General features: G+C 35.5%; 4 protein-coding genes across 4 annotated transcripts; 1 reads left to right on the forward strand and 3 right to left on the reverse strand.

The window, feature by feature from the left end:
* Positions 1–2037: 2037 nt before the first annotated feature.
* On the forward strand, positions 2038–2361 carry LOC131009625 (uncharacterized). Its single transcript, XM_057937041.1, has one exon. The coding sequence runs from the start codon at positions 2038–2040 to the stop codon at positions 2359–2361; it is 324 nt and encodes a 107-aa protein (XP_057793024.1).
* Positions 2362–6171: 3810 nt separating this feature from the next.
* Positions 6172–9768, reverse strand: LOC130991236 (uncharacterized). Its single transcript, XM_057915349.1, has 15 exons — positions 9416–9768; positions 9188–9228; positions 8955–9024; positions 8712–8860; positions 8529–8624; positions 8368–8438; positions 8206–8267; positions 8033–8096; positions 7864–7948; positions 7652–7778; positions 7464–7546; positions 7324–7381; positions 7066–7190; positions 6601–6891; positions 6172–6469 (listed from the first exon to the last, which is right to left on the reverse strand). The coding sequence occupies exons 1-15, from the start codon at positions 9489–9491 to the stop codon at positions 6332–6334; spliced, it is 1536 nt and encodes a 511-aa protein (XP_057771332.1). The 5' UTR covers positions 9492–9768; the 3' UTR covers positions 6172–6331.
* A 690-nt stretch (positions 9769–10458) lies between these two features.
* Positions 10459–16304, reverse strand: LOC130991227 (probable phospholipid-transporting ATPase 4). The gene is made up of 11 exons (XM_057915337.1): positions 16020–16304; positions 13491–15494; positions 13272–13382; positions 12886–13162; positions 12706–12794; positions 12535–12613; positions 12236–12448; positions 12024–12149; positions 11715–11813; positions 11451–11642; positions 10459–11367 (listed from the first exon to the last, which is right to left on the reverse strand). The coding sequence occupies exons 2-11, from the start codon at positions 15290–15292 to the stop codon at positions 10687–10689; spliced, it is 3669 nt and encodes a 1222-aa protein (XP_057771320.1). The 5' UTR covers positions 15293–15494; positions 16020–16304; the 3' UTR covers positions 10459–10686.
* A 2961-nt stretch (positions 16305–19265) lies between these two features.
* Positions 19266–20481, reverse strand: LOC130991246 (EPIDERMAL PATTERNING FACTOR-like protein 3). The gene is made up of 3 exons (XM_057915360.1): positions 19885–20481; positions 19668–19708; positions 19266–19593 (listed from the first exon to the last, which is right to left on the reverse strand). Exons 1-3 carry the CDS (start codon positions 19988–19990, stop codon positions 19408–19410), a joined length of 333 nt encoding a protein of 110 aa, XP_057771343.1. The 5' UTR covers positions 19991–20481; the 3' UTR covers positions 19266–19407.
* Between the last annotated feature and the right edge of the window lie 918 nt (positions 20482–21399).

Genomic DNA, 21399 nt, shown 5'->3' on the forward strand with positions numbered 1-21399 from the left:
TACTGGTCAGTTGTTGTAGACGCTGCTTCTTGACCTTCGAGTTTCCTTCATAAGTGTTGACAAAGACATTCCATGCTTCTTTGGCTGAAGAACACATAGAGATAAGTGTGAAAACGTCAACTGTAACAACAGTTTAAATAGAGTTAAGAGCCTTTTGATTAGCACCGGAGGCATTTAGATCCTTTGTTGTCCACTTGCTTCTGGGTTTGACAGCTCCATCATTACCTTTGGGTGCAGTCTACCCTAACTCAACGACACTCCATGCTTTCACATCCACAGAACGAATGAATGATTCCATGCGCATCTTCCAATATCCAAAATTGGTTCCATCAAGTAGAGGTGGTCGAACAACGGATCCACCTTCTCTTTGAGTAGCCATCGAACACGCGAACAGTACCACGGGACAGGTGGCGAAAACGCAGGATCAAAACCTATAAAGCAGGTAACCCGCTCTGATGCCAATTAAAATACATGTCTGCCCTTATACACATGAAAAACTCACAGCTACCCGAATTAATACCAAGTGAAGTACCAAAACACAGCAGGTAACAAATAAAGAGATAAACAAGAACACACGAATTGGTAACCCAGTTCGGTGATAGAACACCTACGTCTGGGGGGCCTCGCCCAAGGAAAACGATCCACTATGAGAGATTAAATTACAGCAGGACTTACAACGACTCAACCTTCTATGCCTCTATAATTTCTCAAAACCTCAACACTAGTAAAACGTTGAAAGCTAGATAACACTAACTCTTTAAGTGTGTACCCCGACGAACACACTTAGTCCCTTACAACCATAAACTCACAAAAGAGATAAACGAACTCGCTTTGCACAACACAGAGAACAAACGCAAAGCAAGTAAAATCAAGAACATAAGACTCGAATGAAACTATGTTCTCTCAATGAAGTTTGCTGCGCTCACAATCTGCTTGAAAGAATGCACAAGTGGTTAAACCCTTCTTCAAGGAAGATGTCGACCTATATATATGATGCAATCGAGACTCCTCTCTTGATCAAACTCTCCCAAAGCTCTAATAAGTTGATCCATACGGAATGGAAGTGTCCAACACGAAACAAACACTCCAAACAAAGATATGATATCTAAAAACCTTGAACATATCCGCAAGAGAATATTCTTCAAATATTCTGCCCAGTCGTGGTATCACAGATGGTAACAAGTACCGCAACTATATAAATGACAATAAACCAAATAGAGTTTTCAACTCTAACAATTACTACTAAATTTATCAACTCCAGTATGGGGTTGAGTTGTTATATTAATCCGATTTATCATATAAACTATGTCATGATGAAACATTATAAATTCCATGTGAAAAATGATGAATTCGAAAAAATGAATTTTCGTCACCTACAGAATTCAAACGATTAGCAAATCAATAGGAGTATTTACAAAAAAAAGTCTACCATTTAGCATATCAACTTTGATAGGTGTCTTTTGCCACTTAAATACATCAAATAATCATTTATTAAAACTCGTGACGTTCATACTACACCATACTTGTTGGGAACACGAGTATATAATACTATCTCAGTTTATGAAAATTATAGTTTTATTAATAATCTACAAAACGTGTAGTCTTTTCTTATCTGAAAGTACTCTTTATATTTTAAACATCATTCACACTTAATATTTATACATATGTATATAAAATCAATAATTTACACATTAATTTTGGTGGATTCTTTTTTCCACTTAATTTTGGTGGATTTATTTCTCCTCTTTATACATGTCTCCAACTATTTTTGTGTCATTCAGTATACACTATAATTTTTGTAGACGGAGGGAGTATTATTTGTTGAATAATATAACACATGCACTGCACAAAATCAACACTCTTAATCAATTGCAAAAAAGAGAAAATGGACTTCGCAGCTAACAGAAAACACAAAAAGCACATCCTGAAACACACTACATATAGCCAAATAATTCACTATAAAAACATATAATCCATTTTTAAAAAACTCCACCATTTCAAACTACACCTCAAACCAATCTCTCTCTCTCTCAAAACATGGAGAAATATTCAAGATCCAATTCCAGCAGAGAGGGTGTGGTGCAGCCAAGCAGCATGAATGGCCTGAGGAGTTACAGTGTCTCAGTAACTCAAGCTCCAAGGTTTGATCACCTCAACAATAATTTGAAGAAAAGCAAAACCACCAAAATTAATGATACAAAGAATTGGAATTTTGGTGTGGATCATCCTGAGCTGCAGAGGAAGAAGAGAGTTGCTTGCTACAAAGCTTACACAGTGGAGGGGAAGATGAAGGGCTCTGTGAGGAAGAGTTTTAGATGGATTAAAGATACTTGCAACCAATTTGTTCATGGAATTTGGTGATTGAGTTTGTTGCTTTTATTATATGAAAAATGAAATTATCAATATTTTTTGTATTTTTTTGTAGTTTTCTTGGTTGTCTATATATATTGAATATTTGTGAAGTTGTTGATGAGAAGAATATACTACTCCATAAAAGGTGTTGAAAATGGTGCCCATGTTGATGTAAAGTTCTTGATGATCATATATCAAGGTATAATGGAATTTTATTCAATAGCGGTTTGAGCATGATTTCTTGTGGCTTTGGCAAAGGCTTTGATTTATTAATTTAGTTCTTAGCTTTCATTTATTTGCTAAGAATTACTAAGTGGGATATTCATGATTTCGTACATACTAGTAAATGAGTAGAGCTTTTTTTTTTTTTTTTTGAGAATAGTGAATGAGTAGAGTTATCTTTATGTGAATCATACAATCATTTGTTTTAAAATTATCAAATTTTCGATATTTTGTGGAGCGTTGTGTAAAAGCTCTCATCATCAAATCAAATCATATTTTTTTCTGGCTTCGTAATATGCACATGGAATATGCTGGTGTAGAAAATAAAACACTATTCATAGCCAAAATTTTCAACTAGTGATTGAGAAATGCTAGATCTTGCTTATGGGAGGAATCAAAATCTTGACCTTATTTTTTGTTAAAATTTATAAATTTGGAAATTCTAGTAAGTGATTAAACATCGTAATTAAAATATTTGATGTTTGTTACTGAGTGGGTACAATGATAAAATTGGGACATGAAATGATGAAATAAGAGGTTGTTAAAGCATGCTTGCTTTATTAGATTGATTTCAAAAGAGACATGTTAATTAGAAACAGAGAAATCGCTGGTATATGCTTCCATATTATTCCCTCCGTCTCATTATAAATGTCTCATTACTTTTGGGCACGGAAATTAAGAAATGTATATAAATTAGAAAAAATGAATTGATGAAAATTGTTTAAATATTAAATATAAAAAAATATATATTATAAGAAAAAAAATACATTTATAATAGCACGGATGGAGTAACTTTTCAAGCGATTAACTTTTGTTTTTCTCTTTTCCTCAAATTTCCCCCCTTTTTCTAATCTCCTTTTCCGATGCTAATTATGAATTCCTCCTTTCCTTCAAAGTGAAGAAAGGATAAATGGGCTCATTGTAAACGTTAAAATAGTCAAATTTAGACATAAATTAAATGGGGAGTGAGAACCACATCTTTTTGTGCGAATAAGAATTATGAATAAATACATAAAATACATGAATAAAGAATAATTAAGATGTAAATAATTATGAAACACAAAATATATAAACATTAGATGATCGGATCTTGAATATATATTATTTTTAATTGTTCATGATCTGACTATCTCTTGTTCACGTGTTTGATGTATTTGTTTATGATTTTCAGTTTTCACGAAAATATATGGTTCTCACGTTGTTATATTTTATCAGATTAAATACTCCCTCCTTCCCATATGCTTAGGCTTGTTTTCCTTTTTTGAATGTCCCATTTATATATAGGCTTGTTTCCATAAAAAGTAATGTTTTTTTACTCATTTACTATTATATCCCTATTTAATTCTTTAATTTACTCCACTTTAATACATCATTAAATAATAAATATGGACATATTAGGAAATTTACTTATATATTTTCATTTCCAATAATTTTTTTAATTTTTGTGAAAATCCCAATCAGTCTATCTATATGGGACGGAGGGAGTAAATATGATCAAATATACATTTAAAACCAAATACATATTTAGAAAATATTCCTAGCGAAATTGTAATTTAAACTTCTATGAACTTTTGTAAACAGATTATCTTAAATTCTTGCCACAACTGAAGTTTTTATATTTAGAAAATATTCCTAGCGAAATTGTAATTTAAACTTTTATCACTCGAGCTAAGTTAAATTTAAAAAAAAATCCTCTGCACCTCAAATCATTTCTCTATATTTCGAACCAAAAATTTATAAAATAATTATATTACAAAAAGATATATCTAATATCCTAAGGGGGTGTTTATTTGGAAGAATTAGCCTTGATAGATAAAAATAGTAAGAATCTCTTATTTACTTTGATGGATTGAAACTTTGGTATCACAAGACCCTTAATTATTTACATCATTTAATCTAATTTTGCATGATTCTTATTCTTATCCTATTAAAAGGATGGAATTAGAGAAATTCTACAATTAAGGATACAAATATTCAATCATGTAAATTATCAATCATTCAAAGTAAACGGCCTAAGTAAGAAAAAAGTAGGAATTTTCTCAGTTAGGTAAGAGTTTAAATTGGAGAGATAGGTATAATTAAAGCAGTTTTCCAACTACTTCATGCAACAACCATTTAAATCCCTTCATGGCCATTCAATTCCAATAAATGACTATAATAAAATGTTACATATACATAGTCCCACCAATCACAAAGTTCATCGTGCATGGCACCTGAATAACAAACTAGAGAGAGGGAGAAACTTTTTCTATATACTTTCAAATTTTTTCAACAAAAATATTAATGTTTTTAATATTTCAGGATGAAAAAACTGCGTTGATTTGAACAGGGATGTCATAAGTTTCACATAATTTTCTTCACTCTTATATATATAGAGCGAGAAATAATATTATAGAATGACTAAATATGATGAGAAATGGACATGACACAAGTTTCACATAATTTTCTTCACTCTATATATATATATAGAGAGAGAGAGAGAGAGAAATAATATGTAGTAATAGAATGATTAAATGTGGTGAAAAATGAGAATTAATTTGAAACATAAAATATTTAAATTTTAGGACTAATATTTACACGTTTAAGCCTCAACCAAACAAAGATTGATTTCTTGATTGCTCTAACGGCCTTTTATGATAGAAGTTTGTTGGTCACAACGAATTGTGACATCAAAAATTATAGAAAATTATCTTTTTGAAATCTCAAATTCAAAATTTTAAAAATATAACCCGTATTAGGGATTTTTTTCTACGTCTGTAACTACACTTTCAATCTCATATATATTGAGAGGGTCTCGTACCATCAAATTAATTATTTAATTACTCAAACAAATAAGCAGGATAGTCTCCCATAGGGGTGGTAAAACGGTTCCGGTTAATCGGTTTTAACCGTAACCGAACCGAAAAAATCGGTTTTCGGTTAACCGATAACCTGTTTTTACCGGTTCGGTTCGGTTATCGGTTAGTGTGTTCATCACTAATCGGTTAATCGGTTTAACCGGTCGGTTAACCGGTTAAACCGATTAACCGGTTTATTTTATAATAAATTAATTAATTTATATTTTAATATTTTAATTTAAATAATAACATTAATATTTCAAGTATCTATAAATTTGTTTTTGTTCTAAAGTATAACAAGTTATGAATTGGTGCAGTGGATAAAGCCTTATTCTTTCTTTCAAAGGTCAAGAGTTCAAATCCTATTACACACATTTTACAAATTTAAATTTTTTTAAATAAAAACCGGTTAATTAGGTTAACCGGTTAACCGATTAACCGAATTAACCAGTTAAATTCGAACAAATTGAGAAATCATGGATTAATCGGTTTGATCGGTTAACCGATTAACCGGTCGGTTAACCGGTCCAATAATCGGTTCGGTTACCGGTTAGGGAAATGACCCTTAACCGGTTCCGGTTAACCGGTAAATCGGTTCGGTTTTAACCGAACCGACCGATTTACCAGCCCTACTCCCAATTGAAATAGTGGTATTGAATTTATATAACTACCTATAAACTAACAAAACAAAATGTAACTGATCTGATTAAAATCTATAGGCTTTCTCCGCAAACATATCAACCACAGGTAACATACTCAATAATGCTCAAGAACACATCATAACACAGGAATATTTGAGTGTTGACATTATCCGAAAATTGGCAAAGAATTTGAAGCAATTACAGAATATAAACACACCCCTTTTATATAGACAAATAAATCAGGAAGAGAGAGAGAGAGAGTAATAAGTAAGCAAGAAATCAAAGCATATCTTTAGTAAGACTACCGCCTCTTCTCTTAAACTGCTGATACAACATAACGAGGTTCGACCGCGCTTTCGTCCCGTGTTTTGCCGTATCTTGCTCACTCTGTGTATGTGTCTGAGCTCTTTCAAAACTCTGCATCGAAATAATAATTTCAAGTTTCCATTAGCACATTGGTTATGTGCTGCGATGGAGCAACAGATTTTTTTTTCCGAATGCTATATATGTATCGCATTCTTGATAGTAGAAACCGGCTAATAATGTACCCTCTCATCGGGGCCGATTTTCAGGCCTGCTATGCCCTTGAGCGTGGACTCAAAACTCTTCACGTTCGAGGCGTTTCTTGTAAAAGATGAGCGCTTACGGTCTGATGGCACTACCGGTGAGCTTCTCTGCGCTGCAATGGAGCTATTACCCTGTTTTCTCGGGCTAGGATCTGCTGTGCGGGTGGAAGGATGGTCGTTACCACCATTGGCAGAAATCTCCAGATCACGACTGCTGGAGACAGTAGGCCGCCTTGATGTTCCAACTTGCCGGAAAATGTTAGAACTCGATAGCTGCAACCACAAGAAGATCAGGCAAATTAAGTTTATATCATTCTTCAAGTTTTGGTTCCTTGTCAAATATTCTTAACTATTTGAGTATAGTCGACTGTCCAATCACACGTGCAAATGCAGTAACATCATTTTTTATACGGATTTCTATTTTGTGCAAGTGTCGAGCATGCTTACTTCTTTACCCATGGTGAAGTCATTTGTAGTTGCACCTTTTTGTCTAGAAAAGCTCCCAGAATTCAGAAAGTTTCTGCTATGACTAGCATTAGCAGATAAACCACGAGTGACATCTTCATCACGGCCTGCAAAAGTATAGTTGAAATAGTTTTTAAGTTTAAGAGTAGATTATAATAAAGTTGTAGAAGCTGAGTAGACGGAAGAGAGTATAAGCCACAATCAGATAAAATGTAGCTTAACCAATAACCCGAGAAATACCTGGTCGTCTGCCAATGTTGGCGAGTTGCATCCCTGAACTTGTCCCAGCAGCAGTTCCCTGTCCCAAAATTTGTTATGGTTTTATCTCGGGGCCGAAAGAAGATAAAGTGAATAAACTAAGAATTAAATTTTTTACTAACAAGAGCATGAGATGGAGGGCTGGCAAAATCAGCCTGCTGATATTTCAAAATTGTCCAGTCAAATACATGATCGAATTGAAAACCTGCAACGAGGGGAGCGGAGACAGAAGAAAAAAGGATGCATAAACAAGTATGTAAAATGATGTAAATTTGAACATAAAGTTGAAATGAGAGGGGAGTTTTAGAACCTTCACGAATGAAAAGGTCACGGAAATTCCTCTTCAAAAAGGCATAATCTGGTTTATCATCAAATTTAAGCGAACGGCAATAATGGAAGTAAGAAGCAAACTCGGTAGGATATCCACGGCATAGAGACTGTAGAGACATTGAACCTACGTCAGTCAGTATCATGCAACTGGATTTATGCAATCATCAGGTAAAACATTAAAGTGTCGGTCACCTCAATCGAGGTTGAAACTTTTTTCTCACTGATTTTATCATACTTCTGTTTCTTGGTTCCGGCTTTCAGCCCCTGCCAGGGAAGGCTACATATTTCCAAGAATCAATATACACATCACAAGAACTCAATATTGAGAAAGGGAAAAGGTCGTCAACTCTATTAGATATACCTTCCTCTTAGGAAATACATGAGAACATATCCAAGTGATTCTAGGTCATCCCTGCGACTTTGTTCTATGCATTCACATAATCAAAAATAAAATTCATACACAATCAGATAACAATACCTCCCAATGGTTAAACTTAAAACTGAAAGAAGATATGATATACGTCTCATCCATACCTATGCCAAGATGTGTGTTCATACTCGCATATCTGGCTGTCCCGGTCAAGTTTTTATTTTCTCTGCAACATACCAAAACAAAAATGTTGGTAAAATCTAATATGTTATTAGGGATTGCTAACGATTTGAGTTCGGAACGGATGCATGTGGAAGCCAGCCTACCGATAAGGAATGTGCTGATGAGTCGAGGTATCTCTATATTTTTTGGCAAGTCCAAAATCTATGGCATAAACCTAGTAGCGAATTCCAAAAGATCACATAAATCAAGAAACGGAAAACGACACTTAAAAAAACTTTCAAAGTAAAGGGAAAAAAAGAGCAACCTGATTGGCACGTCTCCCCAATCCCATGAGAAAGTTGTCTGGTTTTATATCTCGATGCAGGAAAGATTTAGAGTGAATAAACTCAACCCGAGTAATCTGAAAAAGGTTCAAGCTTTCAAGCTAAGTACCGAGCATCAAACCATCTATAAGTGTAAACGATTGCAAGCAAACCGAACATCATACCATCTGATCCGCAAGCATGAGAACGGTCTTCAAAGACAGTTTCCTACTACAGAAGTTAAACAAGTCTTCAAGACTATGCCCCAACAATTCAATCACAAGCACATTATAGTCTCCTTCAACTCCAAACCATTTAACACTCGGAATCCCAGCTATCAAAACACAAAAAAAGAATACTAAACGATGAGCACGCAACAAATACAACATGCAAAAGATCAAATTGAAATTGATAACAAAGATCATTACTTCCTCCTTGAAGCAATTTGTACAATTTCGACTCGTATTGTAATTGGGGATGCTTCGTCTTCACATTTTCCTAAAGCAAATTCAGCACAAGTGAATGCTTGCTAGTGAAAGCAAAACACCAACAATTTATACACACACACACACACACATATGTCATAATCAAAGATAAGCATCAAGTAAACATCAAAAAAGGGAAAACGGGATAAAGAAAAGCAGCATTTAAAATTACTGACAAGCTTAATAGCTACTTCTTCATTCGTCTGTATATTAGTTCCTGCAAACAAGCAGCAGAAAAAAGTAATAAGAAACCAATTTGGGGAAAAGGAATCACTAACTGACAAACACAGAATACACACAAGGCATCAAATTCAAACAGTTAAAACATCCAAATTCAATCAATTAAACATCCCCAAACGGGAAAACACACACGCACACACACACACATAGTGGCAAAATTGAACCTAAATAGATCTCCCCAAAGGAGCCGCTCCCGATTTTCCTGCCGAGGCGATACTTATTCCCAACTCGGGGCTCCATCCAAGTTCAAATAGTTGCGAACCCAATCCACTCCCTCTTTTCCCCCGAACTCAATCAAATCCTGCAAATTCCTAGATAGAGAAAGCGCGACAATTCCTATCCGGGACAAAAATTAACAACTTTAATCCATGTTTGGGCTCCTCGTTTCGTCGATCTGATCAAGAAATTCGGAGAATTTTTTTTGTTCCGTTCACACCTAAGTTCCAATGATTTATCTGTTTCTTCTCTTTTTTCTTTTTTCTTTTTCTTTTTTCTGCTTTTTGTTTTCTACTGTTTCTGCTCTTTTATGACACACAAGAAGACTGTACAATTTGCTTGACACGACGTCGTCGGGTTCGTTTGTGTACCCGTTTTTTCCGGGTGCAGGTTTCCGGTAACGGTTTGATGGGCTAACCCGGTCGACAATATATTTATTGGTAAAGATTAAACAATAAACCCTTTTTTTCTTTAAATTTGTAACGTCCGTGCGTTGCCAATCCAAACGGGATTTATAGATACACCAATCCGACGGGTTTTAGATAATTTTAAAAGATTTTTTTTTTCTTTTGAGTTTTTTCAAAAAAAAAATATATATATTTTTTGAGAGGATAATTTTAAAAGATTTTAAAAATTCATAAAAAATTAAAGTTACATAAGAAGAGACCGTTCTTTATACTCATTCAGTCCCAATTGAATAGACCATATTTCCTCATTTACGAAATTTGAAAAAAAAAAAAAAAACCTCATTCCACAAATTATTTACTAATTATTTAACAAATCAACTTTGTTGAGTTTATTTTTTCACTTTATACACATTTCATAATATTTTCTCAAAATTTGTGCCATCTCATTCACGCCAAATTTATCGTGGATGGCGAGAGTAACTTACTCGATGCATATTTTGAAGTAGTGGCTGCGAATTTTCGTGTCATTAAGAAGGGTCAATATGAAATAAAAGGCACAATGGCATTGGTAGAGAGAATGAGAATAAAATACCAAACATGGAACTGTTATATCATATAAAGAAGCTATACATATATATGTTACATACAGCAGCCATGGATAGCTCCACCGCAGTAAAACTCACTATGAGAGAGAAACACTCCAACCAGCCAAAACCCTTTACAAAACTATCAAAGAATCAGGTCAACACATTTTTTTTCTTTTCATGAAGAAAGTAACTATACTTATATGTATATATATATATATATGTGTGTTAAGTCTGTTGCCTTGCAGGAGAAGAATGGCCACTGATCACTACTGAGTATTTCTTGTGCAGTCTCCCCTTCAGCTGCCGGATCTTCGCGTCGACTCTGGCCGAGAATCCGATCTTGGTCTTCTGCCGGGCCTTGGACCTCTCTCGGCTCCACATGCGCCCATCCTCGATGTCCTTCTTGTAGTACTTGATCTCCTGGATGATGTGGTGGTCCAACGGGTTCAACGACCTCTGGAACGCGATGTGGGCAAAGTACGGGAGGTTGCACACGATCGTGACCAGGAGGGTTGTGGACCAGTAGATCGGGGCTGGGGCGAGGATCTCCAGAAGGATCCTGAACGCGTTCACGTGGAGGGCGTGCTGCAGCTCGCCATAGACCAGGAGGAAGAGGTACCATGTGGCTATGCTGGCGACGATGAGGACATGCTGAATCCACGTAAAGTGGCTCATCGCCAGCGCGATCTGGATGTTCACGGCCCAGATCACGCAGGTCATCATGGCAGTCCCGACGGCCGTCAAGTCAGCCGTCTGGCCCCCGGCACGGAAAGCTTGGTCGTAGAAGATGATGATGTTGAGGAAGAATATGATGAGGGAAGCATAGAGGCCGTTCGCCATCCACCCGAATATCCTCAGCCAGTCGAAGAATAGGTTTTTTGGGCCCTGCTGATACAAAGCTGGGAACTGCCACAAGCAGAGTTCGTTTTAGACAGCAGCATCGCACGGGAGAAAGACTAGTTAGTATAAACCCATAGGAGAATACTAACCTGCAAGCATACTTCGGAATCCACATCCTGTTCGAACACACCAAGCGAAATGACTGGCAACGAAGTGAGAACGACGTTGAATAGCAGCATATACCAGTCGTCGTACACTGACTGTCCGGAGAAACCAGCAAATGCCTCGAAATAGAAGATTGTGAGACCAAACGCGATATTCTTGTAGAAGAAGTAACAAATCTGCAACAAAAATTGCAGCCTAGTTAGAACTAATCAAATGTATAACTGGATTTTTAACTTATTATTATTTACCATTTGAGCAATCCTTTTGTAACACCAATGTCCATGTACTACCAGAAGCCTCTCTAGAAACCGAAACTCGGCAATAGCAAAGTCACTAGCCATCACAGCCTGCAAACAACTGATAACATAAGTGGGCCAATCTCAAATCAGACGAATGCAGCACATGTTGGTCACAGACGAGATATGATTTTCCAATGCGGTAAACTGAAATTCTACTATTTTCCATAAGACTAAACACAACCTAGGTCACATAAATCTCTTTATTTGAAATGTATTATAACCAATCAAGATCTACAGCGAGACAGATTCATCACTGACCTGCATTCCTTCACATCCGCTGATGCCAACTCCAATGTCAGCTTCTTGAATCATGCCAACATCGTTTGCACCATCACCAATTGCTAACGTGATTTTTCCAGTTCCTTCTTTCACTAATCTGGTTACCTAAGTAACCATATATTATAGGTGTCAAATGACGGGAAGACAACCTAAAATCATAAATCATTGAGAGTATAGCTAAAGTATCTTACGAGAGCTTTCTGCTTAGGGGAGACTCGGCAGCATATAACTGAAGCACATTCAACAGCTAAATTCAAGAATTTATGCTTCATGTCATCCTCCAGTGCATATGCCAGAGTCTTTCCATCGATGATCAATGCAAATGCAGCATGAGGATCCTTTTCTTGCTTGATCATTTGGATTCCATTGGTAATTTGCTTTAAGATTCCCTCCTTTACCAAATTCTAGGAAAGATCGATAAGACAAGCAAAACAATTACATCAGCTTCGCCAAATATAATTCCATATGTCCATTCCTACAGGAATACTACCTTGTTGGACTCCAATGCATCAGGATTGATAGTTATACAAATTTGCTTCATGCCTTGCCGGAGTAAACTACACGCAAATCTGCATTGCACGGGCACTAATTTTAGTTTAAGCTTTAGAAAGATTTGATAATAGACTTGCGGAATTACCATAAATAGGTACAGCCAACAGACCCTATATTAATTGCAGTTTCCATCTTATCACCTGTCAGAACCCAAATCTTCAAACCAGCTAGTGCAAGCTTGTCTATGCACTGAGGCACCTATAGAGAAATGATGAGGAAAAAGTAAACAGAGTTTCAAGATTACAAAGTAACAAGAATAAGCATCGATAGGTTATATCATATGACATACCCCTTTCTGTAATTTGTCCTCCACAGCAGTTGCACCAACAAGTATCAAGTCCCTTTCCATCATATCAGACACCCGCTCCAGATTCGCCTCCCTGTCACTACCGAATGAGGTTTTTGCTCTGGTGAATTCGTTATTCCAAGCAGCATACTCCGCCTCATCGAGTTTCTTGTAAGCAAGTGCAAGAGTCCGTAATCCGGCCTCCCCATAATCATTCAAATGCTTTGTGGTGACATCCAAATATTGTTTCCCGTGGTTTGCTAAGCGATCAAAGATGATGCTGCATCAAACAAATGCTTTAAATACAAGAGTGGAGAAATCTTGAAGGTAGTAGTCAAATAAACACAAAAAATAAGTAGCAGAAGAATCGCATACTACAAGAATTGCACCTGTCAGCTCCTTTGCAGAGGAGAAGAATCTGATCATTTTCATCCCTAACGATTACAGACATTCGCTTCCTCTTGCTAGTGAAGTCCAACAAATTTAGAACTTTGTACTCCCTGAAATCAGAGATAAATAGTACAAGACACACGTCACAATGTGGTTAAAGACTTAAAGATAAACCAATCTTCCACACAGAAGTTAGAGCTAATCACTCTTCATCTCACCTTTCAACAGGCTCTTCATTGGAAGGATATCTCTCGCGTACATGTACACTCGACTGTGTTCTTTTACATAACTCAAAACCAAATTCTCTGGCAGCAACAAGAAACGCACCTTCATCGGGTGATTCTGCTTCATAGGTAAAGGTTCCGGTCTCTTCGTTTTGCTCTGGAATCGCAGTGTGACAAACAGATAGTATTCTGAAAAATAACAAGATGTCATCTGCAGTCGGTTCACTGAACCAATTCCCATTCATGAGACGGGAATCCTCAAAGCTAAACCCCTTTATCGGAGGCTTAAGAATGTCATCTTTTGCAGTAACAACAGTCTCCAATTGGATTTCCGATTTCACAAATTCACGATTTTTCTCCACCGACTGGGGCACTCCATTTTGGCCCTGGCCATCCATATCCATCACCATCTGCTCAGCAGCAGCAAGTTCTACATCACTAGGGCGAGTGCCGTACGGAGTGCCCGCAATCGAGCATTTAAGGAAATCCATTTGGTTGCATGTTAAGGTACCGGTTTTATCCGATAGGATTGTATCAACCTGCCCTAATTCCTCATTCAAGTTCGATGTCCGAGCCTGAGCCGGAGTTCCGCTCTCTTCATCATACATATGAATATCCTTGTTTATGAATAGTGCTTGGAGGACTTTTACAACCTCAATCGACACATAGAGGGATATTGGTATCAAGTACCCGTACAACATAAGAGCAGTAACAAGGTGATAAAACCCCGACTGCAGCGGCTGCTCAGGATCATAAAGATGTTCATCGTCAGGAACCTGTAAATACCACCAGTTCGGCAAATCATATTTTGTCTTCAGAATAAAACCAATGGAACTCAGAACCGATATGACCACCAAAACAATGAAAAGGATATAAATTATCTTGTCCATTTGTTTCTCAATTGTACTCCTCTTAGAAGGAGATTTCGTGGAGTTCTGCATAACTTTGCTATCATGACCAGTGAATATAGCTACTCCATATACATAGGCTGTATTCCGGAGCTTCGAGTCCCGAAGGAGTATTTGACTCGGATCAATGGGATATACCTTACAATCGTATTCTATTTTCCCCACAAAAGTGTAAAGACTGGAGTTGGGATCCTCACATTTGATGGTTCCACTGAAATCCTTCAAAGAAACATCATCCTCAATGTTTTGTGTCACCTCCAGGGCTCGTTTCACCTTCAAATTCGTCTCCCCGTCTAAATTCATAGTCTCGACATAACAAATCCCATCTTCATAACTAGAGGATAAAAATAGCAAATCAGCAGGGAAGAACTGATCCTTTTCTACTTTCACAACATCTCCTACCCGAATCTTCATCCACGGCTTAGGACCAAAAGTACCGTCTTGCTTGTGTATAGATGCCTTCCGTAAGTTAACCTTCATATCCTGCATAAACCGGCGCCAATCTTCCATAGCTTCCTTAGCCATACTCAACCCCACAACAAAGACCAACGGAGCAATCACGCTCAAAGGAGCAAAAGGTGTGACAGGAGTCAGTGACAAGGCTGCAGCGAGGAGAAAGTACAAGTTGGCAACGCGTCTGAATTGTTCAAATATTGCCTTTGGAAGAAATGTAATGAAATTGTACTTGGTGGTGGATATGTAATTCGTGCAGTACTTGAGGGGTTTTAGCTCGTGCAGGTGAGGTTGGTTGCACTGAACAACTCGAGAGTAACCAGGCCCTTCGACAGGAAGTGTCTTCTCTTCCTCAGAGGTGCGCGGCCTGTGGCAAGTCGCGAACGTGTACAGGCTGCTCCTGCGGAACTTTGCCCTTATTCTTCCCCCGGCCATTTTCTAACTATCTCGAAGTGAAATTCTACTTAGATTTCTCAGAGAATAACGCAAACAAAACCCGCAGCACTTGCCCGGTTAAGGCAAGTGAAAGGCTTGCTTATGCAAGCATCATTTTCTCCATGGCAAATTGACATGCCCTCCTTGAAAATTTGCCCAAACCCTAGAATAGTTTAATCGAAGAATCCTAGCAATGTACCACCTAGAACAAAAGTAAAGCACAAAAAAATGAATTCATTTATCATATATTGCAAATAATCCACCAACTCTCTCCAAAATCACACCATCATTTTCATAGCCAACACAATCATATCAGCATCCACGCCTAAATTCCCCAATTAAACAACATGATTAATTACATTTAACCATGGATCCCGTAAAACAGAAACAAAAAATTCAGCTCGAAAGCAGTAAAATGACGACACTTATTCCTTCAATTAACAAGAAAATAATAGGTTTTGGAATATTAATGCAAACAAATCAATTTAACAAGATGCAAATAGACAATAATCACAATACCCCAGCTAAAATTCTCTGTCTCTGCAGCTCCAAAATATAGAATTCGAAAAAAAAAAAAAAAAAATCAAACGTAAAGCGGCATTTCACATTTACTTTTTTTTCTCTCTCTCAAATTTCATCGCGCCGAAACAAATCTCAAAAAACAAAACAAAGCACAATTCCCGCGCATAATAAAACGATGTTTTCAGCAAATTTATCCGGTTTTTACCTGAGCAGAATATGATAAAACCGAAATGTGGGGCAAACCCAGATGGGATTTCAGCTGAGGGGTGGCGCGGAGGAGAAAGATAGCCAAGACGAAGAGGGGGAGAGGGGTGGGTCGGAAAAGAGAGAGTGGGAGAGTTTTTAGAGAGAGATGCGAAAAAATAGTTGTCTTCTGTATTCTGTCGAAGTCACAAACGCCAGTTTTTCACGCTGTTTCTCTCTCTAAAGTTCTTCCTCTTTCTCTCTCTATATCTCTTGTGCGAGTTTTCATCACAAAATGAAAAAAAAAAAAAAGGAAAATGAAGAGGAAATGCTATTTTGCTATTTATTACTATCATCCTTCAGGATTTATTAGAGATTTCATGTTAATAATTGTTATGGCACAATCGTATTATCATTTTGATTAGTTGGCATAATTAATGAACCTAATTTAAACAGTGCTTGGGCAATAAGTTTTTTTCTATTCTGGATTAATATGTTTTCTAATTTGGATTCAGTAGTTGGAAAGGTTTTTAGTTACTGATTATTTCACAAAACTTTGTTTAAATGTGGCAATAAATGCTCCTATACTTAATAAATATGCTAAAAATACACAACTGAGACTTGTGAGTTAAATAGCAAATTCAAATAACTTAATCTTTTCTCTCTTTTTTTGAGGAACAACTTAACTTAATCTTTTCTATACAGTTTATATTGACAAAAATAATTAATTAGTTGGAATATAATTTTAAGATGAGTATTTTTATTTTTATTTTTATTTTGAAAAAGAAGATACATATGTGTGTGTGTGGCTATCACCTTCCTTCACCGCTGAATTCAGTTTGACGACAAAAAGCAGCAGACTGCTTATCTTTCTTCTTTATCTGATAAAGTAATTTTAGAATAAATATTTGGGGGTTTTTTAACTATTCTAGAAAATATATATATATATATATATATATATATATATATATATATATTGCAAACAATATATTTGTAGTAAAGATTAATGATTTCTAATTTGTTGGGATTGTCTAAATAGTAAATGGGTATTGGTTAATCTAATAATCGAATGTGGTTATTTGATAATCGATTTTTTGCTATTTTGGTTGGTATTCAATTAATGATTAGTAAAAAATTTGGGTATCAATTAACTTGATACTCAAATAGAGTTATCCAAATAATCAAATTTCAATAAATACATATATAGAAAATTATTTATATATACATATAACTATAAATTCTTTTGACCCATTGCCATTGTTTGAATCAGGGCGTTGCTGTCGTTGCACTATTTTTTTGTTTGTGATTAATTGATTATTCGAATAATCAATTCAGGTTATCTTTATTCGAATTTGATTATTAAAATTTGGTGAATTTCGGGTTTTTCTGTTCGGATAATTAGATATTCCTACAACTTGGTTTGGTTCGATTCAGATAATGTGTTTGATAGTCATGCTTAGAAATAATGTGATTAATAAAATCAAGATAAATAATATATAAAATATGAGTTTAGTTAATTATTTAACCTAGATAAATAATATGAGATTGAAGGAAGTATTACTTATCAAGGTGAAATAATAGAATAAGGCAGCAAATCGACTTGTTAAATAATAATAATGAGTATGAGCTATCAAAAGTTCATATAAACTAAAGATTATTTAACAATTTTAACTTATATAATGTACCAAATACTAGGGATGGCAACGGGCTGGATCTGGACCAGGTCTGGCCAATACCAGATTCAGATCCGTTTTCATATACTAGATCCAGATCCGTGGATCTGAAAATTTTGGATCCAGATCCAGATTCGTCAGATCCGCGGGTCCACGGGTCCAGATCCATGGATCTGCTATTTTTAAATTAAATTAAAAAATTTCACAAAATCAACAACATCTAATTTTCATCATGAAAAATATAACACAAAATACTTTTATCTAATTACTTTTAGTTTTTATTCTTTTGAATATAATTTATTTATTATTTTTAATTTAATTAATATTATTAGTAAACTAAATATAAAATACAAAATATATATATAAAATAAAACGGATCCACGGGTCGAATCTGGGCCGGATCCGGATCTAAAATTTCAAGATCCATATCCAGATCCATTTTCAAAACTGAGATTCAGATCCAGATCCAGATCCGTCGGGTCCAAAAAACTGAGATCCAGATCCATAAAAACGAATTTGGATCCACGGATCTGGACCGGGTCCAAGATCCACTGCCATCCCTACCAAATACCCCTAGTGTACATATGCTGGTTGAAATCGGATTTATAATTTCCTTTATTCGATTATGAAATTCAATCACCAAAGTGGCTTGTTGCTATCACTTGCGCCGACGTGCATGAATAAATATTTTTCCGCTTAAAAAAAAGATTATGAGGTTATAAGTTGTAACCATTAAATGAATTTAAAAAATCAATTTGGATATTTATGATGGAAATAATTCCTTAATTTAATTTGCTGCACACGTCTCTATTACAGCCTCCATATTGTTTGGAAATTCTCATGTTTGGGCCCACATTTTAGTCTGCTCCAACATATATAATTCTTCTAGTTTGGGAAATGCTGGTTTTTGGCCCACGAATTTAAACATAGTTGAAAATATCCACAAACGAGTCCAAACAAATTCATAAAGTTTTATTCCTTTTTTCTATATAGATTTCACTTGTTCATTTTGTAATATTCATTGTTTAAAATTCTAACAATATAAGGACCGAAAAGGTCTATACGATTATATATTATATTTAAGTGATGCATTTAAATATAAAAAAATGAACTATAAATATAATCAAAGTAGGAGAGGGGTTTTTCTCTCAAAAAAAAATAAAATAGGAGAGGGGTTGATGGGCCTCTTGCCCCAATAGCGTAAAGAAATTGGATTTTGAATTCACCTAAAAAAAAAAGGATTTTGAATTTTCCATGTCCAATTGGGATTTGGATGCGTAGAGTTTTTCTTTAACAAACATGTTTTTTGCATTTCCAGAAAAATCGAGTTTTTTTTTTCCTGAAAACCCAATCAAGGAGAGTTATATTTGCTTTTCGACCACTTTTATATTTGACAAAAATAAAATAAAATAAAATTGAAGATTGTAGCCAATAACGGACACAAATCACACAATGAGATGTAGGGGGCGTCACCAAGCAAAAATATTATTCATATAAAAGTATTAGTATAAAATTATCGTTTTTTTGTGTGTAAAAACTCCATCATCAAACTAAATTATAAAAAAATTATCTATTGAAAACCTCCAACTCGAAAATTGAAAAATATAACTCCTTGAAAAAAGTCATTGTACAAACTAATGCAGCTCCTAGAGCTAACTAATTACTTCTACCATCTTAATTTCACAAAGATGAAAGAAAATTCGAAAATTGATGATACACCTCTCTCTCTCTCTCTCATTAAGGGCTGTAGAAGGTGGGCCCACACTTACATTTCCAACCCTCTGGTTCATAATTAGTGTAGAGAACCCCAAAATGTGTGGCTGTGGTTGGAACTTGGATGGCCTCACATGGCATGCAACCATAACACTTGTGCTCACAGCTTGGTGGCTTTGATCCTATTTTCTTCACTTCCTTGTATTTCTCCTTCACATTCAAAAAATAATAATTATACAATGCAAATAAATGAATTAAATACATGTTGGTTAATTTGTGTTTACCTCAATTGGGGTGGAAGAGATGGTCTGGTTTCGGACAGAGCCTGATACGTCACAAATGAAAACAATAGTAGTAGTTAAGAATACAACAACAACAACAAAAAAGGGTTAATGACTTCACACACACAAGCATGTGATTTATTATTGGAAGAAATGGCAAGATTTTCCGTTTTTGTTGTAGTGAGAAATGAGATATTGCAAAAGAGGAGCAGAAATGAACCTTGAATATTGTTGCTTAGTGGGAGATGCCTACTTGTTGCTCCATCCAAATTGAGCAAAATCACAAACAAGAAAAGAAAACAATAGATTCTTGCCCTTCTCATCATTTTCTCAGAGAAGAAAACCAAACTCTCAAATTTTCAGTGCGTGTTGTGTGTGAGAGAGAAAGGAGAGAAGTCTTGAATCTTTAAGATGGCAAGCTTCTTGAAAGCTCTCCTTCACTCTATATGTAAGTGAATACTAACATCACCACTCCCAAGACTCCCTCTCTCTCTCTAGACTGGAGCTGAGGGGTTGCTTTACGAACAAGTGATTCTAAATTCTGAGTTTGAAAAATCAGAGCACACCTTTTCCTCTCCTAGTTTGACAAATCTAGCTGACACAACCCAGGAAACAACCAACCTTTTATCTTAAATTACTTGAATCATCAATACAAGTAATCCTATAAATAAAAAATTAAAGCATTGAAAGGGCAAAATACTACCATTTGGAATCAGCATGGAATGCAGAGCCACAAATTTTTAACATCTTTCCATAACTATAGCTTAATAAAAAAATAGAGATTTTGAGGAGTAGGCTGCAATTAAAACCATATTTTGGGTTAAATTAAATACTAAGCAATAAACCGACAAATATTAATGATTTACAGATGACTACCACTTGGAAGAGGGGTGAATAGCTAGTGACACCATGCATGTTCAATCAATTAACTAATTAAGCTGTTTATTGAGGTTCAGCTGCTCAAATTACGTACATTAGTCAACCAAAAATCCAGCCGTTACAATGCTATTAAGGAGAAATATCGAATCATAACCTAACAATTGGACTCGGTATCAATCTGATATTCGACCCATTTGACTTGTATCAAAGTCTAATAGTATCAAAAAAATAAAAAAAATACTAATAAAAAATAATTAAAATACATTTTTTTTCAAAAAGATGAGAGGAGAGAGAAATTTATAAAATTTTAATATTTAAACAAATTTTGTTTAATTTGTACATTTTAAATCAAATAATTACATAAAATATATTAAATTAAAACTTTTATAGTGTGATCTTTAATTTGATATGCATATTAAATATTGTATAATTAATCGAATTTCACAATTCTGGAAAGAAATAAAAGAAATGGAAAATAAAAGGAAAAATATAGTAGTTTAAATATAAACCTTCAATTTAATTATAACTATAAAATTGTCATTCAATTTTGAAATTGGAAACTAATTTTTTAATATAGTATAGATTCCATATCTGTTCAATAAAAAAAATTGAAACTCCATATGTATTAAACACTACAAAAAAAGGTCTATTACCGGCGGCATTTTCCGTCGGTAATAGGGACACGGCGGTCGGAAAATACATTACCGGCGGCGTTACCGACGGCAACTTCCTCATCGGTAATTCAATTACCGGCGGCGTCCGGACGCCATCGACAATTAATGGCGGCGACGCCATTGGTAATATTGTCGTTGAGCGGTGGAGAATTACCGACGGTAGAAGCCGCCGCTCGCCAGTA

This window comes from Salvia miltiorrhiza, chromosome 1, assembly GCF_028751815.1.
Source record: "Salvia miltiorrhiza cultivar Shanhuang (shh) chromosome 1, IMPLAD_Smil_shh, whole genome shotgun sequence".
NCBI lineage: Eukaryota > Viridiplantae > Streptophyta > Magnoliopsida > Lamiales > Lamiaceae > Salvia > Salvia miltiorrhiza.

What these genes read in the sequence shown, in the direction of transcription:
- LOC130991227 (XM_057915337.1), bottom strand. Translation starts at nt 15,292, where the DNA reads ATGGCCGGGGGAAGAATAAGGGCAAAGTTCCGCAGGAGCAGCCTGTAC. An exon ending in CCCCTAAGCAGAAAGCTCTC is followed by an intron (nt 12,150 to 12,235) that starts GTAAGATACTTT and finishes ATGGTTACTTAG; the next exon opens with GTAACCAGATTAGTGAAAGA. An exon ending in GCGGATGTGAAGGAATGCAG is followed by an intron (nt 11,814 to 12,023) that starts GTCAGTGATGAA and finishes AGTTGTTTGCAG; the next exon opens with GCTGTGATGGCTAGTGACTT.
- LOC130991236 (XM_057915349.1), bottom strand. Translation starts at nt 9,491, where the DNA reads ATGGAGCCCCGAGTTGGGAATAAGTATCGCCTCGGCAGGAAAATCGGG. An exon ending in CAAATTGCTTCAAGGAGGAA is followed by an intron (nt 8,861 to 8,954) that starts GTAATGATCTTT and finishes GTGTTTTGATAG; the next exon opens with CTGGGATTCCGAGTGTTAAA. An exon ending in TGGGGAGACGTGCCAATCAG is followed by an intron (nt 8,439 to 8,528) that starts GTTGCTCTTTTT and finishes ATTCGCTACTAG; the next exon opens with GTTTATGCCATAGATTTTGG.
- LOC131009625 (XM_057937041.1), top strand. Translation starts at nt 2,038, where the DNA reads ATGGAGAAATATTCAAGATCCAATTCCAGCAGAGAGGGTGTGGTGCAG.
- LOC130991246 (XM_057915360.1), bottom strand. Translation starts at nt 19,990, where the DNA reads ATGATGAGAAGGGCAAGAATCTATTGTTTTCTTTTCTTGTTTGTGATT. An exon ending in ACTAAGCAACAATATTCAAG is followed by an intron (nt 19,709 to 19,884) that starts GTTCATTTCTGC and finishes GTGACGTATCAG; the next exon opens with GCTCTGTCCGAAACCAGACC. An exon ending in TCTCTTCCACCCCAATTGAG is followed by an intron (nt 19,594 to 19,667) that starts GTAAACACAAAT and finishes TTGAATGTGAAG; the next exon opens with GAGAAATACAAGGAAGTGAA.